At 43.1% G+C, this 23,260-nt stretch overlaps 4 protein-coding genes across 5 annotated transcripts in view; 2 read left to right on the forward strand and 2 right to left on the reverse strand.

Moving 5' to 3' along the window:
* Nucleotides 1–2,028, forward strand: part of sbb (scribbler) — a 105,677-nt gene extending 103,649 nt beyond the window's left edge. For both annotated transcript variants that reach the window (XM_020962474.2, XM_086827925.1), the window contains one exon: nt 156–2,028. In XM_020962474.2, coding sequence (XP_020818133.2) covers nt 156–229 — 74 coding nt within the window. In that variant the 3' untranslated portion in view covers nt 230–2,028. The remainder of the gene's footprint in view (nt 1–155) is intronic.
* LOC110191593 (uncharacterized) overlaps nt 1–23,260 on the reverse strand; it is a 97,458-nt gene that overhangs the window by 16,341 nt on the left and 57,857 nt on the right. The window lies entirely within an intron of this gene.
* On the reverse strand, nt 2,321–3,055 carry pen-2 (presenilin enhancer, gamma-secretase subunit). The gene is made up of 3 exons (XM_020962485.2): nt 2,751–3,055; nt 2,588–2,692; nt 2,321–2,531 (listed from the first exon to the last, which is right to left on the reverse strand). Exons 1-3 carry the CDS (start codon nt 2,809–2,811, stop codon nt 2,392–2,394), a joined length of 306 nt encoding a protein of 101 aa, XP_020818144.1. The 5' UTR covers nt 2,812–3,055; the 3' UTR covers nt 2,321–2,391.
* Nucleotides 3,230–4,831, forward strand: Ote (Otefin). Its single transcript, XM_020962476.2, has one exon. The coding sequence runs from the start codon at nt 3,362–3,364 to the stop codon at nt 4,655–4,657; it is 1,296 nt and encodes a 431-aa protein (XP_020818135.2). The 5' UTR covers nt 3,230–3,361; the 3' UTR covers nt 4,658–4,831.

Below are 23,260 nucleotides of genomic sequence, written 5' to 3' on the forward strand. Positions count from 1 at the left end.
TAGATCAATGCCTATTGTTGTTTGGAGGAAGGACAACAGTTCCATAAAACTGTTAGTAAAATGTTATAGATAATTTATACACCCAAACCCTTTTGTATATAAGAAAAATGTAGGGATTTAAGTACTAATCCGACTATCTCTTAATCTCTCCCCAGCTGCTGTCTTGGCTAGCCAGCAGGCGGCTGCTGTAGCTGTGATAAATCCGTTTCCGCCGGGTCCGTCGAAATGAGAACCACTGAATGGCAGCAACGAGAAGAAGGCGTACAACGTGAAGAACAACTAGCCTGGCCCGGACGAGGAGTGGAGCGGAGGAAGAAGGCTGTGGCAACCCAACCTCTTCCCAACGTCAGAACCCTTCGCAGTCTCGGCTGCCTCTAGAGTCTAGACAGACGACAGACACACAGAATCGACTATTTCTATGCATAAGTATTTTTTTGTATGTTTCGTTCAACGTGGTTAACTATAACTAGCCTAAGGTATCACTACTATTACCACATACAACCTATACATATATAAATATATATAGCATTACAATACCTATAGCGACTTTTTCCTAAGTGTATTTTATATTTATATCATACGAGAGAGGCGTAAACCGAACATGAACAAAAAACAGATAACAGATATAGAGCAGAAAGCAAAGCGAAGCAAACAAATCCAATACCGTAGTAGAGTGCATTAATTTCTTATTGTAAAAATAAATAGATTTGACGAAATGAAACGAAATTGTATGGATATTGTTTAAACTAAATCGAAATCGAAGTGATTCTGATTATATATATATGATTAAATTATGAATGTAGGATGTACGAGAAGAGTAGCATTTAGACTATGTATTAATTATCCCCATCTGTGTTGCGGATGGAGCTGCGCGAGATTTGCATCTAAAAGACAAATTGGGCGCGCCGCCCATTCGATCTTATAAATATATATATATATATATATATATATATATATATATAACTTTACCTACATATATCTACATGTGTGTACTACTCGTATCCGTAGTTTCTATGTGTTAAGTTCGAGGACGATGAATTTTTCGGCCAGCAGCCGCACACTAATTTAAATTGTTTCTAAGCAACTAACTTTGTACTTTAAATATTTATACCCATATGCATATAGCGACGAAAGTATGTGTAATTAAACGATTATCTATGTGAATGTGGGTGTGTAGTAGTGTTCACTAGCCGCTTCATAGACTCTACACGCGTGATTTATGGCACTTAATGTTCTTTAGCCTAAGTCCTGTTCGCTCTCCCCACCCCCCCAACAATTCTTCTTTAGGATTTATAAATAAAAACCAAGTATTGACTGTAAATAAATACCTTAAAGCGAGTCTTTTGTATTGTAAATTAGTTCCCCGTCGATTCAGGTCCTTCTGCCTGCTGCAAGTTCATGTTATAAACATTAATGCATCATATATACACACATATATATATAATGTATAATGCAAATTACCGCGTAATAGCAATTTGAATTATGTCTTCATGTGTAGATCAGAGCGTGTGTTTTCCTTAGAGTCGCTAGGTTTTTCGACATTCTCAACGCAATTTGTAATCAAAGCATAGACAACATTCGATTCAAACGGATACCACAAAACACACACTCGTACGAAACAATTAACAATTAATTAAATTAAACGGGGTTTAACAAATTACCATCAAGGCTTATGTATGGAATGGTACAAGCAGAGTTTTATACAAAATAAATGTATTTTAGAGAGCTACACAAGCAAACACAAACAAACAAACAAGGGGAAGCAGCGCATTGAATTGAATTCGAAACAATGAAATTGTATCTAAGCAAAGAATGTAATCGACAAACCGGCTAACTATAGCTAAATCAAGCATACAAAATATGAAAATATGGAAGAATATGAACAAACAAACAAACACATAATTAGCGGCTAAGAAATTTCAACAAAATATAGTACACATATTTAAAGTATACAGAAAAAATTATAATAAAAAAAACAAAAACAGCTTTAGATGTGAATAAAAAAAATATGTAATTAAATCAATGATTGCCTTTATAAATTGTTCTTGGGGTTTCTTGGAACTTGGCCCTTAATGTACCTTCTGGAAGGACCAGATAATGGTCTTTTTGGGACCAGAAAAGCTGCTGGGAAAATCCTATCAATTACCTTAACAAAATCATTATTTCCTTTCTTTTCATGAATGTAATTAAAAAATAATACAATATCCTAGTAATCCCATTAGATGAAGGTCTAAACATCCACATATTTATCTATTTTGTCAATATGTCCTTGATTAAAGCATTTATCTTGTCATATCCTTTGACATTCAAAAACACAAACTTTACGTTAGTCTTTTAAGCAAAGTTAAGTCTTTTTTAATATCATAAGTTAGTTATTCCTAAGCTATTTTGTTAAGCACTGCCCAGGGGAATGATGAAGCTCATGTAGTCTGCTGTGGCGCCCCAGGCTGTGCGATTTGTCTGGAATATGACGATCCAAGCAGTGAGTACTATCAGCCAGAATAATGTCCCCACCGCGGAATATATAACAACTGTGGGAAAGCCAATATATTAGCGGATAATCTAGGGAACAAAGAATCATAGTTACATCTCTTAATCTGTTTCTGCTCCGGATATGGGGGCTTGCGGAAGGCCTCCTGGAAGAACCAGCACACATTGATGGCCCAGACGAAGGGCAGAAGAGCAAACCCAGCTATGGTAAAGGGAATTGGTAGTGATTCATCATTTACGCACAATTTTTGGTTTCTTACCAAAGAAATATGTGCGGCAAAGCTGAAGCTTCCGCGGATTTGGTGCCTTTGAGATGTCCATGATTAATCTCTTGTGTGGTTGAGGTGTGTGGGCGTTCTCTTGTTCAAAGAAGACCTCCCCTCCGGCCCAAATTGACTCTGGTAAATTGCAGCTTATTATATTTAACAAAACAGCTGCATTTATACTTTGTTGTTGCTTAAATTTTATGTTTTTCTGTTTGGCAAATTGTTTTCTATTATTTTCTGGCAATTATCGATAGACTTTACTTTCGCCAACTATCGCTTATACCGATTCGATTACTGCGACTTTGAAGTCACAGTTTAAATTGTGAATGCGAAACAAGGGCACCAAAACAGATTCTTAGCATAGAAATCAAACAATAAATAGGTATCTACCTATATATATAAATTTATCCCAACCGTTGTGGTATAAATCAATAAATTATTGCCAAATAAAAATCCGTTAACTGTGACTGTGCTAAGTGTTGTAAAACTTCAAAAGTCTTATCGATAGCTTGTCGAGCCCATCACTAACCAGCACACCGCGAAAAAGCGACGCCGCAATTTCAATTTCAACAAATTGGGAAAAGTGCAAAAGAACTAAAAAAACAATGGCCGACGTGGACGAATTGGATGCTCTGTCCAATGCAGAGCTGCGGGCCAAGATGCTCGCCCAGGGGCTGCCAAACATTCCGGTGACGGACAGCAGCCGCAAGGTGCTGGTGAAGCGTCTGCGCGCCTCAATTGGCGGCCAGGCGCCGCCTGTGGCAGCAGCCAGTCCGAAGAAGAGCAACCGGCGCGAGACCTTGGCGCCGTCTGCAGCTCCCGCAGCTGCCTCCACGCCAGTGGACAAACTTGATGGCAACAAGGTTGCCCCAGCCACCAAGGCACGACGCACGATTGCAGCCGCCGAGGCAAAGGAGGCTGAACGACGCCGCCCTGAGGAGCCGGTGGTCAAGAAGGCCACATCTACCACAACTGCTGCTCCAGTTATACAGACTAGACGGACCTCAACCTCGTCGTCCACGGCCTCTGAGAAGAAGGAGGTTAAGAAGCCTGAACCAATCGCAGAGGAACCTGCAGCACCGAAGCGCACCAACTACCATGAAAACACCCTGGAGGTTAACTCCCTGATTGTCCTAGAGTCCGACGAGGAGGAAGATGAGCAGCTGGCCCTGGTTGCTGATCTCGTGGAGCAGCAATACTCCACCAATGAGAATCTGTCGAAGCCAACGAGCAGCGTCGGCACCACTTACGATTACAGCCGAAAGCCATCGTCTACTCTGGTTGATCCACCACGCCGTCCGGCATATGAAGTCCCTGCTGTGGATCCACCACGCCGTCCGGCATATGAAGTCCGTGCTGTGGATCCACCACGCCGCCCGGTCTATGATGCCCCTGCCGTGGATCCACCACCCCGCCAGGCCTACAAGGCCCCTGCAGCAGCTTCATCTAAACCGCTTGTCGAAACAATGACCAGTTCCTACGATTACCTGAGCGTCCGCTCTGGACGCTACAGCAGCTATGTGCGTTCGCCCGCCCAAAGCTATGTTACGGCCGAGGCTGCCTCGGGATCGGGCTATACACGCACCTATGCCAACGAGCTGAGCGATGAAAACGAAGTCGAGGATGCCCAGTATGAGAGCGACTTTACCCGGAATCTGGCGCGTTTGAGAGCTGAGAGGATCGGAGATCGCAGCAGTCCCTACAGTCGACGCACTGTGGCCACTGGAAGTGTGAGCTACGAGCCGCTACCCCGGCGCTCTCTGCGCCCGGATGACAACAGCGTTTCGGTGGCCTTTGGCCGCTGGGTGAACAGCCTGGAGCAGAAGTACCGCATCAAGTCAAAGCTGTTCATCCTTTTCGTCATCATATTGCTGATCGGCGTCTATTGCATATTTTTCTAGAACCAAATCATCACATGAATCTCTTCGATAGTTTATAATGTCTGTTTGAATTGTTTTGTAAACATTGTAAGCCTTGTTTCGATGGAAATTGTTCTGGAGATTGCCCAGCGTTAAGCCTGAATGTTATCCGTGTTCGAATAAAGCCCAATTGCAGGGAATTGCCACAGACGATCAGTTGGTTTAGATGTTTTTCCCCAAACGGCATTCGATGCACTCCACTTGCAGCAGGTGTTTGTCCGGATCGGATCAAGGAACGACAGCGACAGCGGCAGCTAATGATGGAAAAGCATCTGGAATGCGTGTACAACACTTGTTGGAATGACTGTGACCAAATGGAGGCGCAATGACAACAAGCCTGCCTGCCTGCCTGCCTGCCTGCCTGTCGCTCCCTCTGCGGCGAAGTAAGTACTCGGTGCAGAAATCCCTGCCTTGCAATCAGAATTAATAAGAATTTTACAGGTCCGCCGTTGAATGTGCGTTATTTATAAATCCTAGCCTAGGTTCGGGGCTGGGCTCTTTAATTTTATTAACTGGAAATCGCACTTGCGCGTATTTCTTCATTTTCTTAAGGAAATTTCGCGCCATATTTAGTGGCAACAAGCGCGACTGGATCCGGGATCTCTCTTTGCCCTGCTCTATGCTGTGCTATGATGTGCTTTGGCTTTGCTTTGCCTTGCATGCCTGCAATAAGTTATGAAAATTGCAACAGCAGTTGCTCTGGGGAAATGCCAGAGCAACTGTTGCCGCCGGCTGCCATGTCGCCGCCGCCGCTGATGATGAATTCCACAAATGCATTGAACAGCCAGTTGGCCCGGACAGGCGGCAGATTCCTTGAAAAACAAAGCCATGGCCCATACAATATATCGTGTGGCTAATAAATACGCCGCGCATTGCTAGTTGCTCTTAATGAAATTAACTTCCAGGAATTACCTACATGGCAGCAGCGATGCAGACGACAACGGCCGCAACTTTGACGACTCCAGGCGCGGAGCGACAACAAACCACAGCAGCCGGAGGAGGAGCAGCAGCAGCAGCAACAACAAAACCCGGACCCAACAAGCCAACGGCCATGGAAATTAAATGGAAGCCTGCAAAAAGTTTCACGCACTCGACTCGTTAATAGAGTCGTCGCTGCAGCACCCACAGCAAGACCCAGACCAAGACCCACACCCAGACCCAGACCCAGGCCCGGGTCCAGACCATGCCCCGCCCGGCTGTGCCAGCTTCCCATCTTCAGCTGCAGCTCAAGTGTGACATTCATGGAAACGACTCCAAGTGGAATATGATTTTAAGGGCAAAGCCGAAACTTTTGTCCGCATCACGTTCGCAACGCAAAGGGACCATAGAGGAGTGGGAGGAGTGGAGCTGCTGCAGCAGGTCCAGGTCCAGCAGGCCAATGACTTCCTCGTTGCTGTGAGCCAATTAAAGACCCTGGTCGTTTGTGGTCGCTGCTGAAATCATTTGTAATGCAACGTTTGGAATAATTCACGCGCAAATTGCTCGCGACTCGCGAAAAATATTGCAACATTCCACTGCAAATTTTACGATTATGCGTTTGCAACACAACAGCAACAGCAACTGTTGCTGCTGCTGCACTATTACTGCTGCACCGCAGTAAACTGGCAGCACATTCGCTCGTAGGCGCTCACATCACATCACATCAAATCAAATCAAATGTAAGCGGAGCCCGGCCACTCCGAGGAGACATTCGTTGCCAGCCAGCCAGCCAGCACTGTGCTCCAGATAGATAAATCAGGCGGCTAATTGTTGCAACCTGACCGGTCTCTGGTCTCCAGCTCGCCTTCGGTTGCTGCTGCCTGGGAGCGTGAACTCCGCTCGAAAGGATTCCCAACCGAAACTATCTCCTAAATAGCTTGTGTCTAAATTCCTAATCGAATAATGCTTTCCTCCAGATAATTAATCGTAAGGGATCGTAAGTTTTATGCAAAGACCCGAAGATCAAAGTTGAACATCGAAACGTCGCATCTGTTTGGAGTTTTGGACATTTTAATTCCGTAAATAATGATAGTTTGGCTCTTAACAGACAGTTTGTGTGTCTGCCCACTCTAAAAGGCCTAAAAGAAAATATTTATTTATTTGTTGAACGCGGTATCAGCCAACCCGAGGGTATATCTGACTTACGTAGCCATACGTTTTTTGAATAAAAGGAAAAACAAGAAACATTTGTTATTTTAAGCAAAAATAGATTTCACTTATTATTAATGTTACCCTTGCAGGCTATTATAATTCCAGTCAGAAGCTTAAAAATATGTGAAGGAGTCATTTCCGACCCTATAAATCATATATATTCTTGATCAGCATCAAAAGCTGAGTCGATCTAGACATGTCTGGTCAAAATCTATTTTTATTGAAAATTTTCTAAAAATTGAAAATTTTATACGGGGTAACATCATTAAAATTGCCAAAAATTGGCAAAAAATTGGATTTTTAAAAATTGTAATTTGAGTATGCAGACTTATAAACCTAATAAAAACTTGCATAGAACAACTTTCCGATTTAAAATTAATGCTTTTTTGGCTGTGTTATGCAATTTTTAAACTTGGATTTGTTAATCAAATTGTCATATAACAAGAAAGGAAGTTAACTTCGGCTCGCCGAAGTTCATATACCCTTGCAGATAGAACTTCTATGACTAGGAATCCCAACAATATAAATTATATATATTTATGATTAAAAACAATGAAGTAACACCTGTTTTCATTTCATTCACCTAAACATATTTATATTTGCAGTTCACAGATTTGCATTTTTCCTCTACATCAAACGATCGTTTGTATGGCACAGTCGTCCGATTTTCATGAAATTTTACACAAAATTTAAGACTAATATAAAATGGCTATACCTCAAACTTGATCAAAATCTGTTGAAAACTGAAAAGTTATAATTTTTTTTGTAAAAATTTTCCGGTCATTCCAATGGCAGCTATATGAAATAGTCGTCCGTTCCGACATATATACGAGTGAGAGTATATAGAAGGCTAACTACAAAGTTTCATTCAGATAGCTTCAAAACTGAGAGACTAGTTTGCGTAGAAACGGACAGACGGACAGAAGGACAGACGGACAGACGGACAGACGGATAGACGGGTATGGCTAGATCGACTCGGCTGTTGATCCTGATCCTTCACTGCGTTGCAAACTTCTGACTGAAATTATAATACCCTGCAAGGGTATAAAAAAAAGAAAAGGAAACAAACAAGGAAAAAAATCCTAAATAGGCTTATATTAGCAAGCATAAAATCCTTATTTTTTAGCGGGTTTTTGTGTGAAGAATTACTTTTGCAAAAATTATATACAAGCATTGCTTGAAATATGTTAACTTTCTGTTATTTAAAAGCATACCAATCCTTAAAAATTTGCTTTACAAATATAGATAAACTTATTTTTATATATATTTTATATTGAGCAGTTTCGATTATCACCATTGTTGTGTTCTTTGTTTAGTAAGTTGTGCTGAATAAACTATTTTCGAGAGTTAAGTATACTATAAACAAATAAATGACACCATATCCCCGCTCGTCATGATCATCACGGCTCTTAAAGAGAGCTTGGAAGACTTTTCGAGATCATTAATAAGCTAGTCAACATGGCCAAGGGTATGGTAAATCAACAATAATTTAATATAAACCATATTTTCATGTATCTTGACTTTTTTGGGCCTTGTTTTGGTTTCAATTATCAAAAGTTATTTTATTAACGTCTTACCTTAATTAAGAAAACTATAATTTTTATGATTGCCACATCCACTTGATCAAAGTCTATCAACCACCAAGCACTAGATTATTAATTTATATAAAAAACAAACAAAAAGAAGAAGAAAACTAAACTTCCTCTAGCTAGGGCCTTGCTTAAGTATAAGACTTGAGAATCGCAGAGGAGAGCGCTCTATGTACCAAATAATTAAGCAAAGCCTATCTTTCAGTCGAAAGCTTGAAACTTAGTGAAGGAGTCATTTCCGATCCTATTATTCATATATATTCTTGATCAGCATCAACAGCCGACTCGATCTAGCCATGGTTGCCACATCCACTTGATCAAAGTCTATCAACCACCAAGCACTAAATTAGTAATTTATATAAAAGAAGAAGAAGAAAACTAAACTTCCCCTAGCTGGCCTTGCTTAAGTGTAAGACTTGAGAATCGCAGAGGAGAGCGCTCTATGTACCAAATAATTAAGCAAAGCCTATCTTTCAGTCGAAAGCTTGAAACTTAGGGAAGGAGTCATTTCCGATCCTATTATTCATATATATTCTTGATCAGCATCAACAGCCGAATCGATCTAGCCAGGTCCGGCATAAATTAATTTTTTTAAAATTTTTTGACAATTTTAAATTTTTATGAGGGGTATCGTTAAAATGGTGAAAAATTGACGAAAATTTGAATTTTTTTAATTTTTAAATTGAGTATGCAGATTTGTTACCCTAATAAAAACTGAAATTAATGCATTTTTGGCTTAGTTATGATATATTTAATATTTGACCTCTTAATACTTAGCTAACTTCAAAGGTATTAAGAAAATTATTCATTTTTTTTTTGTATATAAAATAAGTTTTTAATATATGATTAGTGTACTTACCTTGAACTTCTATGAGTAGGAATCCCTACAATATAAATTATATATATTTATGATTAAAAACAATGAAGTAACACCTGTTTTCATTTCATTCACCTAAACATATTATATTTGCAGTTCACAGATTTGCATTTTTCCCCTACACCAAACGATCGTTTGTTTATTCAATACTATGTCAAAGGTTTGAATATTATTAAATTTGTATATCTATAATTGATTAGGTCCAATGGTCATTACATTAACCAGCCTCACTTGTATTTTGATAAATCATTTTGGTAGAAAAATATATTGTCAAGGGTTGCATACAAATCACCTTTGAACAAATCACACCAAACGATCGTTTGTTTGGCACCTATATGATACAGTCGTCCGATTTTCATGAAATTTTACACAAAATTTAAGACTAATATAAAATGGCTACACCTCAAACTTGATGATGATCTCTTTAAAACTGAAATAGTTGTAATTTTTAATTGTATTAATTTCTCGATCGTTCCTATGGGAGCTATATGATATAGTAGCTCGATTTTCATAAAATTTTACACAGAATTGTAGAGTATAATAAAATGGCTATATCTCAAATTTGATAAAAATCTGCTGAAAACTGAAAATGTTATAATTTTTTTTGTAAAAATTTTCCGATTATTCCTATGACAGCTATATGATATAGTCGTCCGATCTGGCCCGTTCCGACATATATATGAGTGAGAGTATATAGAAGGCAAAGTTTCATTAAGATAGCTTTAAAACTGAGAGACTAGTTTGCGTAGAAACGGACAGACGGACAGACGGACAGACGGACAGAAGGACAGACGGACAGACGGACATGGCTAGATCGACTCGGCTGTTGATCCTGATCAAGAATATAAATACTTTATATGGTCGGAGGTGCCTCCTTCACTGCGTTGCAAACTTCTGACTGAAATTATAATACCCTGCAAGGGTATAAAAATATAAATAATACCGATTAAAAAATGGTATTATAGCTTAGCTTGTTTTTCAGTGAAGGAGTTATTTTCGACCCTATAAATCATATATATTCTTGATCAGCATCAAAAGCTGAGTCGATCCAGACATATCTGGTCAAAATCTATTTTTCTTGAAAACTTTCTAAAAATTGAAAATTTTATAAGGGGTTATAAGGGGTAAATGATGTCATTTACAAATTTGCAAAAAATGAATTGTATTAAATTTAAAAACACAGTATGCAGATTTGTTAGCTCTATAAAAACTAGCATAAAAAAGTTTTCCGAATTGAAATTAATGCATTTTTCGCTTTGTTATGACATTTGAAAAACTTTGATTTACCCAAAAAATTAGCTTATAAAAATATCGATCTAATATATTTTATATCTAGGTTTTTTTGGTGGTATCCGAAGGTCAAAAAGCCAATGATTGCCAAAAAGCATATAGATTTCGATTTGCAATTGAAACTCTAATCAATAAAATAATTATTTTAAATCGATATTTTTAAATACTTGGTAATACAAATTACCTCACGCCTCTCTTAATCGTTTTTAAATGATGCAAATGCTTGTAATTCATATTTTTTAATCGGTAAAAAGTTGAAAACTAATTTTGAAGCTGATCAAGTTGTAATAATTATATACCTAAAATCCCTCTGCCTTTACAGGGTACCAACAAATCTGTCTGTCCCTCAACTAGTGTCTTTTAGGGGGGCTGACTACTCGTTGTCAAGTTGTGGACCACAGCGACCAATCAGTGTCAGCTGTAAGTGTCTTTTTAGTGGCCCAAAGTGATGAGCTAATCAACCTGACCTGACCAGTCCCAGTCCCAAAGACGATTCAGGCCTTGTGGTGTGTCTATGTTAATAACATTATTTATGTATCTTGTATTTCGGTTTATTCCCGTGTGTTTTGTGTATTGTTTTGTTTGATTTAACAGGAATTGGAATTAGAAATGAAGCGAAACAAAGCTGGCATAGGTCGTCGCCTCCCTCCACAATGTGTTTGTGTTTCAGGTGTCAATCGCATTAGACGGAAATCAGTTTTGTTTTTTATTGTACAAATTTATCGCGTTCCGAGACTCATTTGGGTTTGGTTACCATTTCGGTTCGAATGCTGCCGCCTCCCTGGCGAATGCAGGTTGGTTTTATGTTAAATTAAACATTTCAAATTGGCCGCAAGATAATTTGTTGTACGTTAGATATGCGGTGGGATTGGTCTGCCATGATGGTGTGTGGTCTTTCAGTGATCCGAGCGGGCATCAAATAAATTATAAACCCATTTAAATTAAACTGAATATCTGACTGCGTTCGAAGTTCGTTGCCAGAGTCTTTTGTTTAGGCTTGTTTTTTTATTTTTTTGGTGGAGCAGCAGCGACGACAGCCCAGAAACTAGTGCTCCAGCTGCAGAGGCAGAACTGGTCGACCATAACAATAAAATCAGCAACACTCGCCACTCGCGACATTCCCCTCGATCCCAAATATGGAATTTATAATTAATTTTTATGTCCATGGGATGCAATTAGGACCAGTGGCAGGAGAACGGGAAGCGAGGAGCAAGGAGCAAGGAGCCAGGCAGGAGGCAAAACAGGGGGCCCCTGGCTGTTGGATACTGAATGCTGAATGCCAGTTGCCTGAGATGCCAGATGCAAATGAAATCAAGTCATGCCTATAATCGGATTTGTTGCTTCTCGTATATTAAGTTGTCACCGTTTCTATGTGTTGAACATAAACACAATTTGTGCTTAATCCACCGTGGCCCCAGGACCGGACTCTGTGCCATCAATTATGACATTTTGTTGCTGTTTTGTCACCGCTGCCACGGCTGATGATGGGAAGCTGGGGAGCTGCAACTGGGGATCCAATTTCACTGACCACACACACCGGGGGGAGACACTGGGACCCTCACTTTGGATTGCAATCAATCATCGTTTCTCTGGGAATCAAACGTTCTGCGGTTTTCCACCGAGTGCCACGTGCAATCAATTCCCATGCATGCGGTTCATGTGCGATTGCCCACTGAGCACCACTTAGCCAAAGTACCGGCCAGTATCTAGATGTTACGACAGGCACCCACAATTCGGGGCCAGCTGCGTGGTTTTTCGGGCGGGGCTGCCTGCCGCACGATCCCCATGCCCGATCCGGCGCAAATTAGGCGCGAAAATATGCAGCAAAGTGAGACAAACAAGCCGAGAGCCGCTAAAAGCCTCGCACAAAACTAAAAGACTACAGAAAAAAACAAAAAAAAACTAAAACTAAAGGAGAAAAAACATGCCGCTGGTCAGTTAATGGTGTTAAAATTTGGTACAGCGATTGCATCTATGGCTATACAAATTGCCACAGCGACAGCAGCAGCGGCAGCAACAGCAACAGCATTCGAGCAACATGGCAGTAGCAACAGCCGCAGCAGCAACATGACCAACAGCAACAGGCTCAAACTGAGACTAAGACTGAGACTGAGACTGAGACTGAGACTGAGACTGAGGAGTCGTTTTGTCAACACGCGGAGCATGCTTAGCCGCGTTTTCCCAGGGGACACTTAACGCGGCTGCTTAACGTCTAAATCTGTCGTCAAGGCGCGCTCAAAAGGCTAAAATGTGTTTGCCGAAGACGCGAGATGTGGCCATTGCCAGCTCCAGCTCCAGCTCCAACTCAAGCAAGTGACCAGCAACGAGGCAGCAATTTGTATGCAACTTTATGTTTGCCCACTCGCACCCTGCCTCATAGCTAACCTAACCTAACCCATCGAGGAGAGGTGCAGCTCCTGCTGCCCTCGCCGGCCATTCCATGCCCCAAGGGTAAAGACACACTGGGAGAAAAGGGATTAGAATTCACATCCATTCTATAATATATTTAAATGATAATTATGCAGCTTATACTTGATTTCCACTCCCTGAGATATCAATTAGTAAATCTAGCATTGGTCAAAGCAATCACATAAGAATTTCTTCAAGTGAAGACTCCTCAGACTTTGGCCTGAGACTTCCTTCTGCCTTTGTTTGGGCCTCCTTGTTGGCCAGTTTCCCGTCTCCAGCTCGGTTCCAAGTGCCTGGCTGCAGTGCGTTGAACGAGTTAAAGTCGGAGCAGCGGCAAAATTTATGAACCGCAGCTGGAGAGGCAAGGGGAATGGAAACGGGAATGGGGACCTGGATGTGGACAACGATGCGTTCGCATGTAAACATTCTCCAATGGCTGGCAGAGAATGGAGGGAGGGGCGAGGCAAGAATTTATATGCAACATAATCAGCATAAATGCCGCATGCGCCATCAAAATGTTGCGACCAATGGCATGACCATCACCTCCTGGGTGGGTGCCAATGCCAACTGCTGTCCAGTAGTGTCTGTGTCCCATGTACAGTGGCCGCTGGTTAGTGATCCCTGTCCTCGTTGTGTCCTCGGTGTGCCAGCTAATTTGGGCAATTTGCAAATTGAGAAATTGCAAATAATTTACAATTTGGCCAAAGTAAGTGCCAAGTGGCCCGGATGGCGCGAAATTCGATGCAACCGCAATGCAATGCGAAAGGGAAAGGGAAAGGGCAAAGACAAGAAAGCTCAGTGAGTTGGTTTTGCGCTTCAGCGATTACAGAAAGGTTTTCCCCTTTGGGCAATGCCGACAAACTTTCATCATCCATTTCCCAGCCACCCACAGTTAAGGCCACCAACTCCAACTCGAACTCCAACTGCAAATGCAAACGCATGACAGCCCGTAATTTGAGATGACAAAACGCATTTCAAATGATCGTCGGATGTGCGGTTTCAGGGGAGAAAGGCAGAAGCAGCAGCTCGCAAATGTGATGGCCCAAATGAGACAGCGACGAGTTAATTAAGTTTTCGCAGGGAAAGGAGCAGAGAGAGAGAGAGAGTGAAGGGCCTAAAAGCTGACAGGGCTGAGCTGCAATTGTGCCAACTCGTGTGACAGTTGCCCAAAACAAATTGTTGGCCATTTAATGGACCCCAAGAACGAACGAAACGAAACGAATCGAAACGGGTTGAAGACAATGCAAGGCCTCCGCGCATGCGGCTACCACAGCATCTCCATCTTCTGGCTTGACAAATTCCTCGAAGTTGTTACCATATAAATTTCTGCATTTTTTCGGCTTTGCTCTGCTTTTATTTTCCAGCCTCACGATGGACGGGCCAAGTAGCGGCGGAGATGACTCAGACAGCCAGCTTTTTATTGATCGCTGGGCAGGGACAGCAGCAGGCAACCGAGGTGAGTCTGTTAGCCAGGAGCGGATTTCGGGATTTAATTATAATATTTAAAATATTTTAATGCAGGTTTAAAATTACTTGAATGTCTTACAAGAGAAAACTATAGTTATTCCCAGAGTTAAGCCCGAGTTCATAGCTTTAAATAAATGTAGAAAATAATACCAACTTTGCAGGAGTGGGATCCCCTCCTGGTTGAGGCCTTTTGCCAACTGCCTGGCAGTCCTGGCCCCGATTTTCGAGCCACTTTCGGCAGCTCGAGTGCAGGCAGACTCGTAATTAGGCGCATTACATGTGTTTCTGACATTTTTGGGGGCCAATGGTGACTTCGAGGAGCCCGGATGGTGAATGCCGGATGCCTGGATGGCAGATTCCCCCCTTCCCCTCGACCCCCAGCTCTCTTATGCAAATGAGCACTCCCCTGCTCGGGTTTTGTTATGAAGACAAATGAAAGTCACGCCCAGGTCTAAGCGCAAAGTAAACACTTGCCAAATGACCATAATTACGAGTTGAACTTAATTTATAACGAATGCACATAACTTCTGCAAACGAATCTGAATGCGGGCTTAGAATAAATTATGAATAATCCACGATAATAACTGGCAATTAATTTTTAACGCTGATTTGTGCGAGTTTTATGCTCTGGCAATGAAAAGAGCTGCAAGAAAGGCAGAAAGGCAGCGACAAGCCCAAAAACCAGAATATCAATTTAGCGGAGCAGAGTCCCAGTCCCAGTTCCAGTCCCCGTCCCCGTCCCAGTCGCAGACCAAGTCCGAGTCCGAGTCCAACTTCTTAATGTATTCCCCATCAGGGGGAATTGCAGCGCCAACACATCGTATGTCATGGCGGGGAATCCGGTGGATGAGGACCAAGGTTTGCCGGGGGGCGAAGCGACGAAATGAGGGACAACGACAAATCGACAAATATGCAAAGGAGGGGCGCACGCAAGGGGGGTCTTATCGCATTTATTTATGCATATGCAGTGATTTGGCCCCAAAATCACAGTCGAAAAAACAAAAAAATGAAGAGGAAAACAAGAAAATAGCAGCGCATAAAACAAAAGACTCAGAGCACAAACTTGTTTCGCTGGCCATCGCGGATTGCAGGATGTAGGGTCCCGAAAAGTGGCACAAAACAGGAGGGGCACGGTGGATTGAGGATCGGGGATCGGAATCGGGTGGACGATGACCATGGCGATGCATCACCAATGCCGAGGCACGCTTATCAGTAACCTACACTTAAAGTTAATGCATGCCCGCCAGGACCAACCAGCAAAAGATGCCGATCCAGTGTGCTCTCTGCCTCTGCACTCAGCGAAATTTCCGTAATGTAAGCAAATTAAGGTTAATGTTGTTTAATTACAAGTTCAATGTCCCAAAAAGAACAAGTTCTTACTTTTGATATAGATATTTACTATATAGGGGTGTACATTACACATGTGTCTCAATCATATACATCATTTGCTCCTTATGAATGGTTAATAAAATTAACTTAAATGAGTGCTAAGGACTTATTAAGTAATTTCTTTATATTGTCAGGTTTAGAGGGGAGATACGCAGGACTTTAGTGACTTTTAAATTATAGATAAACAAGCTTTAAGACGTATACTAAACTTTGAGATATAAATTAACTCTGTTTATTGGATCTTTCTAAATCTGAATTTGAAGAATTTATAAATAACCTTTTGTGGTGTATCGAAAGAAACTGTTTAAACAATAAGTTACACCTGTCTTTAGACACAAACTATAGATGTCATAATGCCTAAGGACTGCGGATTGAATCTTTCAATTGTATTTCCTTTAACCTTTTCCCAATTATTCCTTTCTCTACCCAAATTTTCCCCAGTGCATCTCCCCTTGTTATCAGTGCTGGGCCTGGGCTTTTAGCAAACGCCGACGCAGGCCGCTGGGCGAGATCGGCGGATGCAGGCGATGTCAAAAGGCAGGCAGAAATAAAATCGAAAATGAATGCGACTGGCCAGATAAGCCGGCGAATGACACAGAGCGACAAGTTGCCAATCGGTGGCCAAAAGGGGGGTGTGGCAGCGAAAGGCAAAGAATGTGTCCTCATTGGGGTCAACGGAAAAGTAAGAGAGGAACTCGAGGGAAAAAGGTGAATTAAAAACAAAGGTCCGATCAAAGGCGAAGCCACTCGAAGGCATTCGACTTCTGACCAAACTCGAATGCAAATCGATGCGGCAATAAAACTATTAAGCCATTAGTAAGCCAAACACGAGTACAATGCCAGAAAACAAACACGTGCAGCATTGGCAGCAGCAGCAGCAGGAGCAGTTGCAACAGCAACAAGCAATTAATGCAAATGTGGAGAGCAGCCGGCAGCCAAATCGAGCAGGCAGGAGGCAGGCAAGGCACATCGAGATCAAGACAGCAGACGTATCCCAGTGCCGGGAGAATGCTGGGTCTCCTGCTGCAGCAACCGCAACTGCAGCAGCAGCAGCAACACCACAAGCAACGGCAACATTGTCTGCAAGCCTGACAATACATGCCGAGGTGCAAACTAATTGAAATCATTACACTAGTAAAAATGTTAATTCAATTAAAATGCGCGCAACAGCAACAGCAACCGCAGTTGCCGCAACTTCGCGCTGTTAGTGACCCACAAGATGTTGCTGGATGCTGGTTGCTGGTTGCCGGTGTTGCAGTTGCTCCTGCAGCATCTCCCCAGCTTTAAGAGAGATATCATCGCAACACACTGCCTGGCTGGAGCTGCTCCTCCCACTGCACCTCTTCTGCGGCCACCACCCCCTTTGGGTACAACAGCAACATGTTGTTAGGTCAGCAACGGCAGCAGCAGCAGCAGCAACATCAGAGGCAGCAGCAGCAACAGCATCAGCGAACACGAACAACTCTAGGCCATTGGCAGTGCGGCATGCAAATGGAAGCTCCAGCTCTTGGAAGATGGGAGCCGGAACCAGTCTATGGCCGAATGCTTCTATTTCTGGGAGCATTTGGGATTTACTTGCCTGCACTGACAATTAAGGATAAAACCTTCTAGGAAATAGAGATTTTAATTCAAATTATAAGGGAAGAAAATATGACATGAAAAAGTACCCTTTATTAGTTCATAAGACATTTAATAATCCTATCCCATTCAGGAGTAAGATAAGAAATGAAATATTTGTAGATCCCTTGAAGTTTAAAATCATATTACTATCTTAAATTCTGAAAAGAACTTTTCAAATTATTTGAGTCTCTATTTTTCACCGTATCTTTAAGTAATTTAGTTAAAATAAAGAAGTCCTTCTCTGTAAGTTCAACTCCCTATTTCAAATGCGAATTTTTCCCTGTTTCCATATGTCTTAGACTGCATTACGTATGCAAATTTTAAGCCAGGAGTTTGCTGGCGCTTCTACACTCGATTTTCCTGCCTCCTTATTTTTGGGAGCTGAGGGCGAGGGCTTCGGATTGTGATCATTATTCGAATCGGATTCGGAATCAGGCCGGGGATCGAACTGTTTCTGGGAAGAGTGCAGCAGAGTCGCATTTCCGGTTGGACAAGTAGCTCCATAACAAATGGCCCGACTGAGAAATGTTTGCCAAGTTGTTTATACTGCCAATAAAAGGCAATAAGTTAATTTCACACACACACACACTCTGGGATACAAAGTGGAGTTGGAGTTGGAGTTGCAGTAGAGCTTTCTAACCGTTTTATGGGGGAAGTTTGTTGCATTGGCCATAAATGAAATCGAGTCCATAAGCAGGCAGGCAAGCGGCAACCACTGTCTCTCTGCGCCGAGGTGTGAAAATGCTGGCCCCTATTTGGAGCAGCTTAACACATTCGATATTATAACTATTATTAATGCATTTGCATTTTTATGGGCCGATCGATGCTCTCGATCTCGATGCACGGCGCCCAACGGAAGCTCCTCCAGATAAGGCAGGAAACCGCTCCAGACCGCTCCACTCTGCTCCGCTCCAGTCCGGCTGAGTGAATGCTCAGGCATATTCATCACGGAATCACGTCGTAAATGGGGCCCCATTAACGATAAACAAATTCTGTAACAGAGCTTGCACTCTGAGAGCCATTCCCAGAGCCATTCCATATCCATCGCATCCCCATTCATCCAGCAATAAAATGACATATAAAAAAACACTTAAAATATTTTCAATGAGCGATTTTAATGGGTTTTCTGGCGGTGGTCTCAGCGGATCACCGGATCACCGGATCACTGGATCACCACAGCTCTCGGCAAATGGCGGTTGCCTTAATGCAAATGACTGGGGAACTGGGCAACTTGGCAACCAAACTACTGGTGTCGATATAACAATAAAACGCCCCACGGCACGCCCTCCAAGTTCGCGGCACTGCAGCACTGCTTGGCCCCCCTTCCGATCTTCTGGAGATCGGAGATGGAAGTCGGTGTCGGAGTCGGAGTCGGATTAAATAAATGCCAGCGAGGAGCCGCCGAATCGGCGAAACAAAACAAAACTGCCAAAAAGGCAACCGAAAACGCTGCCAGAACACAGGCAATCCTCCGCCGCGAGAAGAGGAAACTGATCTGACAGATCTGATTGTAAGCATGCAACAAAAATGTGAGCCGTTCCTCGCCCAATCCCAGTCCCAGTCCCAGTCCCAGTCCCGATTCCCTGCCGGCCCCATCTCCAACTCCGTCATGTTTTGTGGGCTCGCGTCGGGCTTAAGCTTGTGCAATTTAGTGATCAATCATAGCGGGATGCGAGCAACGGAGCAGAATTCAATTTTAGTGCGAATGGCAGTTTGTTCTTTGGAGTCTCTCCCTGTGTTGCTGTTGCTGCTGCTGCTGCAACATCAGCAACATACAGCGTACAGCAGCAACATTCTGAGGCGGCGGCGGCAGCAGCGGCAGCAGCGGCTTCCACATGCGACTCCAGAAGGTGGAAGCCATAAATCTTGGCAACATGAGAAATGACTTTACCATTTGCCATGATGAGCAGCCAGCCAGCAGCCAGCAGTCACTAGCAGTTGGCAATCGCAGGGAGAAATGTAGGAAAAAAGCTTAACCCATACCATAGCCTCGAATGTTTGCATACGGCAACTCTAATTTTGAGGGATTTGCGTAAATTGTAAAAACGTCCGCAGGGATTTGAGTCAATCAGCATTTTCGATGGCAATTAGTTGAACGAAGAATTCAATTCTCAGACCCCAAAAGATGTAACCGACCGCCAAGTGAACGAAGAAGTCAGACTTTTAGAGATGGGTAAAGAGTCATGGAGGCAAAATATCATACAACTATAGTTCATAAATGAAAGATATAGTTAATTGATTGAATAAAAAATATTATTTAAATATGCTTATGGTTTGTAATTACTTGGTAATACACCAAGTTATATTATATTAACAAGGTAACTAAGCACTCTTTCAATCTTTCCCAGTGATTGCTCGTTCATTGCTCTGTTTTGGCCATCACTGATCTCGCATCATCCGCAGCCGCTTCTCCATACCGATCTCCATCTCCATCTCCATTGCCATCGCCATCGCCATCTCCATCTCTCCATCTGGACCGTGCGCAGGTCATTGGCGAGGTGTCTCCTGCTGCGAATTAATCGTTTTCGATGCTGACTGCGGCCACTCACTTGCTGTCCGGCTCTTTGGATGCCCTGCTCTTGGTTCCCTCCAGTTCCCTCCCGCTCGCCTGCCCTCCAAGAGAGCCAGCTCCCATGGCTGATTAATATTTTGCCAGTTCAGGAGTTGGAGCCAAGTCGAATCCGAATCCGAATGCGCATGCGAAGCCGTTGCCAGTTTGGCATCTTGTTAGCAAGTGGCCCGTCGTCTCCTTGCCTGGATGCACTTTTTGCATATTTCGTTTGTTTGTTAACCGAATGCCTCCGTCGTGTGACCAACCGACCTGCTCCTCCCTGCTCCTTGCTCCCTGATGCCTGCTCCAGAGCTGCTGCCCCCCTGCGTCGAGTGTATTACGAGCATTGCCGCAAAAGTCCAAGTTCAAAGCCATATTTGAGTTGGGAAAAAATCAATAAAAAGATCGCAAGCTGCGATGGCACATGCGTGTTATTTCCATCCAGCCAAACCAAACCGTACAGAACCAAACCGAGGCGAAACGAAGCGATCCGGCCTTTCTCATAATGAAATTATTGCCAAGTGATTGAAATCTATTTATGCTAATTTACGTGTGCGCGGGCCAAAGGAGCAGGAGCAGCAGGAGCAGGAGCAGGCGGAGGAGGAAGCCTAGATCTGGACCTGGTAGAACTGTTCCAAGGTTGTGCCGATTGCAACACACATTTCCGCATTTCTGCAGCTGCAACAACTGTATATATACATATATATTTTCTATTTTTTTTTTTGGGCGTACCGCCCACCAAAGTGCAGATATACTGGACTACAACAACGACTCAGCTTGGACCCGATCTTGATTAGAAGTGTTTGTGGTTCGCTTGGAGCTCAGAGCTGAGAGCTTGGAGCTTGGAACGCTGAGTCTCAAGCCGAAGCCGTTGACAATTTTCAATTAAAATGAGTTGGGGTTATATGTCCGTCTGTCTGAATGTGTGGGCGGATTAACACACACACTCGGGCAACGCCTAAGCCCATGACTGACACTGTTCCCCCCTCTTCGACTCCACTGTGAATAGATATTTAAGCTCCAAATTGTCATGCGGCTTACGTGTAAAGTTTGTTTCGCTCTTGACATTTATTTGGCCGGGCTTTCCGGACCCATTGATGCAGATCGGAGGCACCTAGGGTGGTTTCAAGGGTTGTATATCTAAGTTTTAGTTCGCTGTTTCCAGATAAATACAGCATTTCAGTGGGAAATAATCATAAAATCTATGCATTTTTATACTTAGACAGGAACATGTTTCTAGCAACATTTGCATGGCTAGCAACATATTCTTAGCTACATTTTCTTGTGCAATCCGCATTATCACAGTTAAACAAAACACATTTTCTAAATAATTAAAAACATATTATTACGGGAATAGTGGAGTGTTCCACCTCAAGATAAGAAACACTTATAGACTTTTCCATCTCAACTTGAGAAACTTTTAAAGCAACCCTCCTCAGTGTCGAATACCTTCAATTGTGCCTTCATTTTTTGAGGGCTTGGCCATTAAAGTCGGCATCCCCTGGTCGAGTAGTGGATTAGAGAGCGAGGAGGAGGAGATTGGTGCGAGTAGGGTATCGCCTTATCCAATTAGCTGAAACATTTCAAATCGCCAGTACAACGAGCGTTGTTGCCACATAAAATGCTAAAATTACAACAGCCGCCTGCAACAGAATCAGAATCAGAAACAGCAACGGTAATGCTAATGCAGGCGACAAAGAAATCCGAGTTAAACTCCGGGTGAAAGGGGGGACTAAGAACTAAGAACTAAGAACTAAGAACTCGGACTGAGAACTGAGCATCGAGATTCAGGAAACAGAGAACAGGTTCTCCCAGACATGTACTCGGCGTATTTTGTGGATATATTTTATTGTCTTTTGATGTGCTTTAAAATCCCGGAGCCAGCGAGGCGGAGGATCGATAAAATTTATCGATGCTGGTCTAGGAGAAGCCAGCGAGCTGAGAACTACAGGCGGGAACAGGTTCCCAGGTTCCTTCTCCAACGCAGAGTCGTCAGGGCCCGGCATGGCGACAATTTTAAGTGCGAAATTAAAAGTAAAACAAGCGATTAACATAAATTTCCAGCAAAGCGCTTTAAATGCTGGAGGGAGAGAGCTGAAGATGCAGATGCAGATACTTCGAGATGCTGGAGAAGGTGCTTGCAGATGAAGATGCTGGCCGAGCCAGATGAAGACATTGTCGATTTGCCGGGGCTCGTTAATGAAAACTAATGCAATTTATTGAATATTATTATTTAATAATGTCACAATCTTATCGCGAGGTGAAAGGAAGTGCCGGTGCTGAGACAGGCTCCTTAATGAACTGCCCCCGGGACGAGGGCAATTAAAGAGTCGGAGCTCGCTGGGTGAGGAGATAAAAGATCAGGCGAGTGGCAGTTCATCCACTTGTTAGCCGGGGACAAGACGGGCCACACCACTGACCCAAATCCATGCGGACTCCCCACGTCCAGCTCACTCACTCACCCATCCATCCATCCATCCCATCCATACCCACATCTGCAGTAAGACACAGACACGACCACGACCACGACCACATCCACTCCCTATGTGGTCGGGCCCAGAAATGCATTATTTATGTACGTTGCCCGAAAGTCGGCAATTTGGCATCATGACATGGTCCAGCGTCCGAGTTCGGGCCCAGGAACTGGGCTCTCCGATGATGCACGCCTGTCAGCCGCCTGCCAGTCACCGGAGAAATGAGAAAGGGCCGAGTCTCCGTCTCCTGGTTTCCCAGTTTCCCCAGTTCCCAGTTCCCAGTTCCCAGTTCCCAGTGCTCGAAGCTCAATGCTCGATGCTCGATGCTGGGTTCTGGTTAGCGTTTTTGCCTTTCCTGTTTGTTTTAGCGCCTGTTGTGACAGCCGTCTGCCAGCTTTTTGGCACTTGAAATGGCCAAAACGTTGGCCAAGTGTCGGGGGAACTGACACGGCTGATAAACCGAAGCACACTCATTACGCACTGATCATGATCGCGGCCTGTCAATAGTCGCAGTGATCTAGCCTCAGTCGAGGGTTCTCCCAAGAAAGGGGAAAGCAACTCGGGTTAGAGGAGATTCTGCAGAGATTATGTGTCAGCAAGATGGTATGGAGTGAGTGGCCTTGAACGAGTGATTCCTCTTAGTTTATGGTAGGTATTTCTTGCTAGTCTTTTAAAGGCATTCAAGATAAATGCATTTTTAATTAAATGCAGTAGTAGGTCTCTCTGACTTAAATGATATAGCCTATATCCTATATTCAAAAAGGTATAATATAAACCTATTATCGTGTC

Source organism: Drosophila serrata, unplaced genomic scaffold, assembly GCF_035046125.1.
Source record: "Drosophila serrata isolate PLE 108 unplaced genomic scaffold, ASM3504612v1 contig_184, whole genome shotgun sequence".
Lineage (NCBI taxonomy): Eukaryota > Metazoa > Arthropoda > Insecta > Diptera > Drosophilidae > Drosophila > Drosophila serrata.

Coding starts and splice junctions, on each gene's coding strand:
- pen-2 (XM_020962485.2), bottom strand. CDS start 2,811: ATGGACATCTCAAAGGCACCAAATCCGCGGAAGCTTCAGCTTTGCCGC. Junction 2,693..2,750: donor TTGCCGCACATATTTCTTTG/GTAAGAAACCAA, acceptor CCTTTACCATAG/CTGGGTTTGCTCTTCTGCCC. Junction 2,532..2,587: donor GCAGAAACAGATTAAGAGAT/GTAACTATGATT, acceptor GCTTTCCCACAG/TTGTTATATATTCCGCGGTG.
- Ote (XM_020962476.2), top strand. CDS start 3,362: ATGGCCGACGTGGACGAATTGGATGCTCTGTCCAATGCAGAGCTGCGG.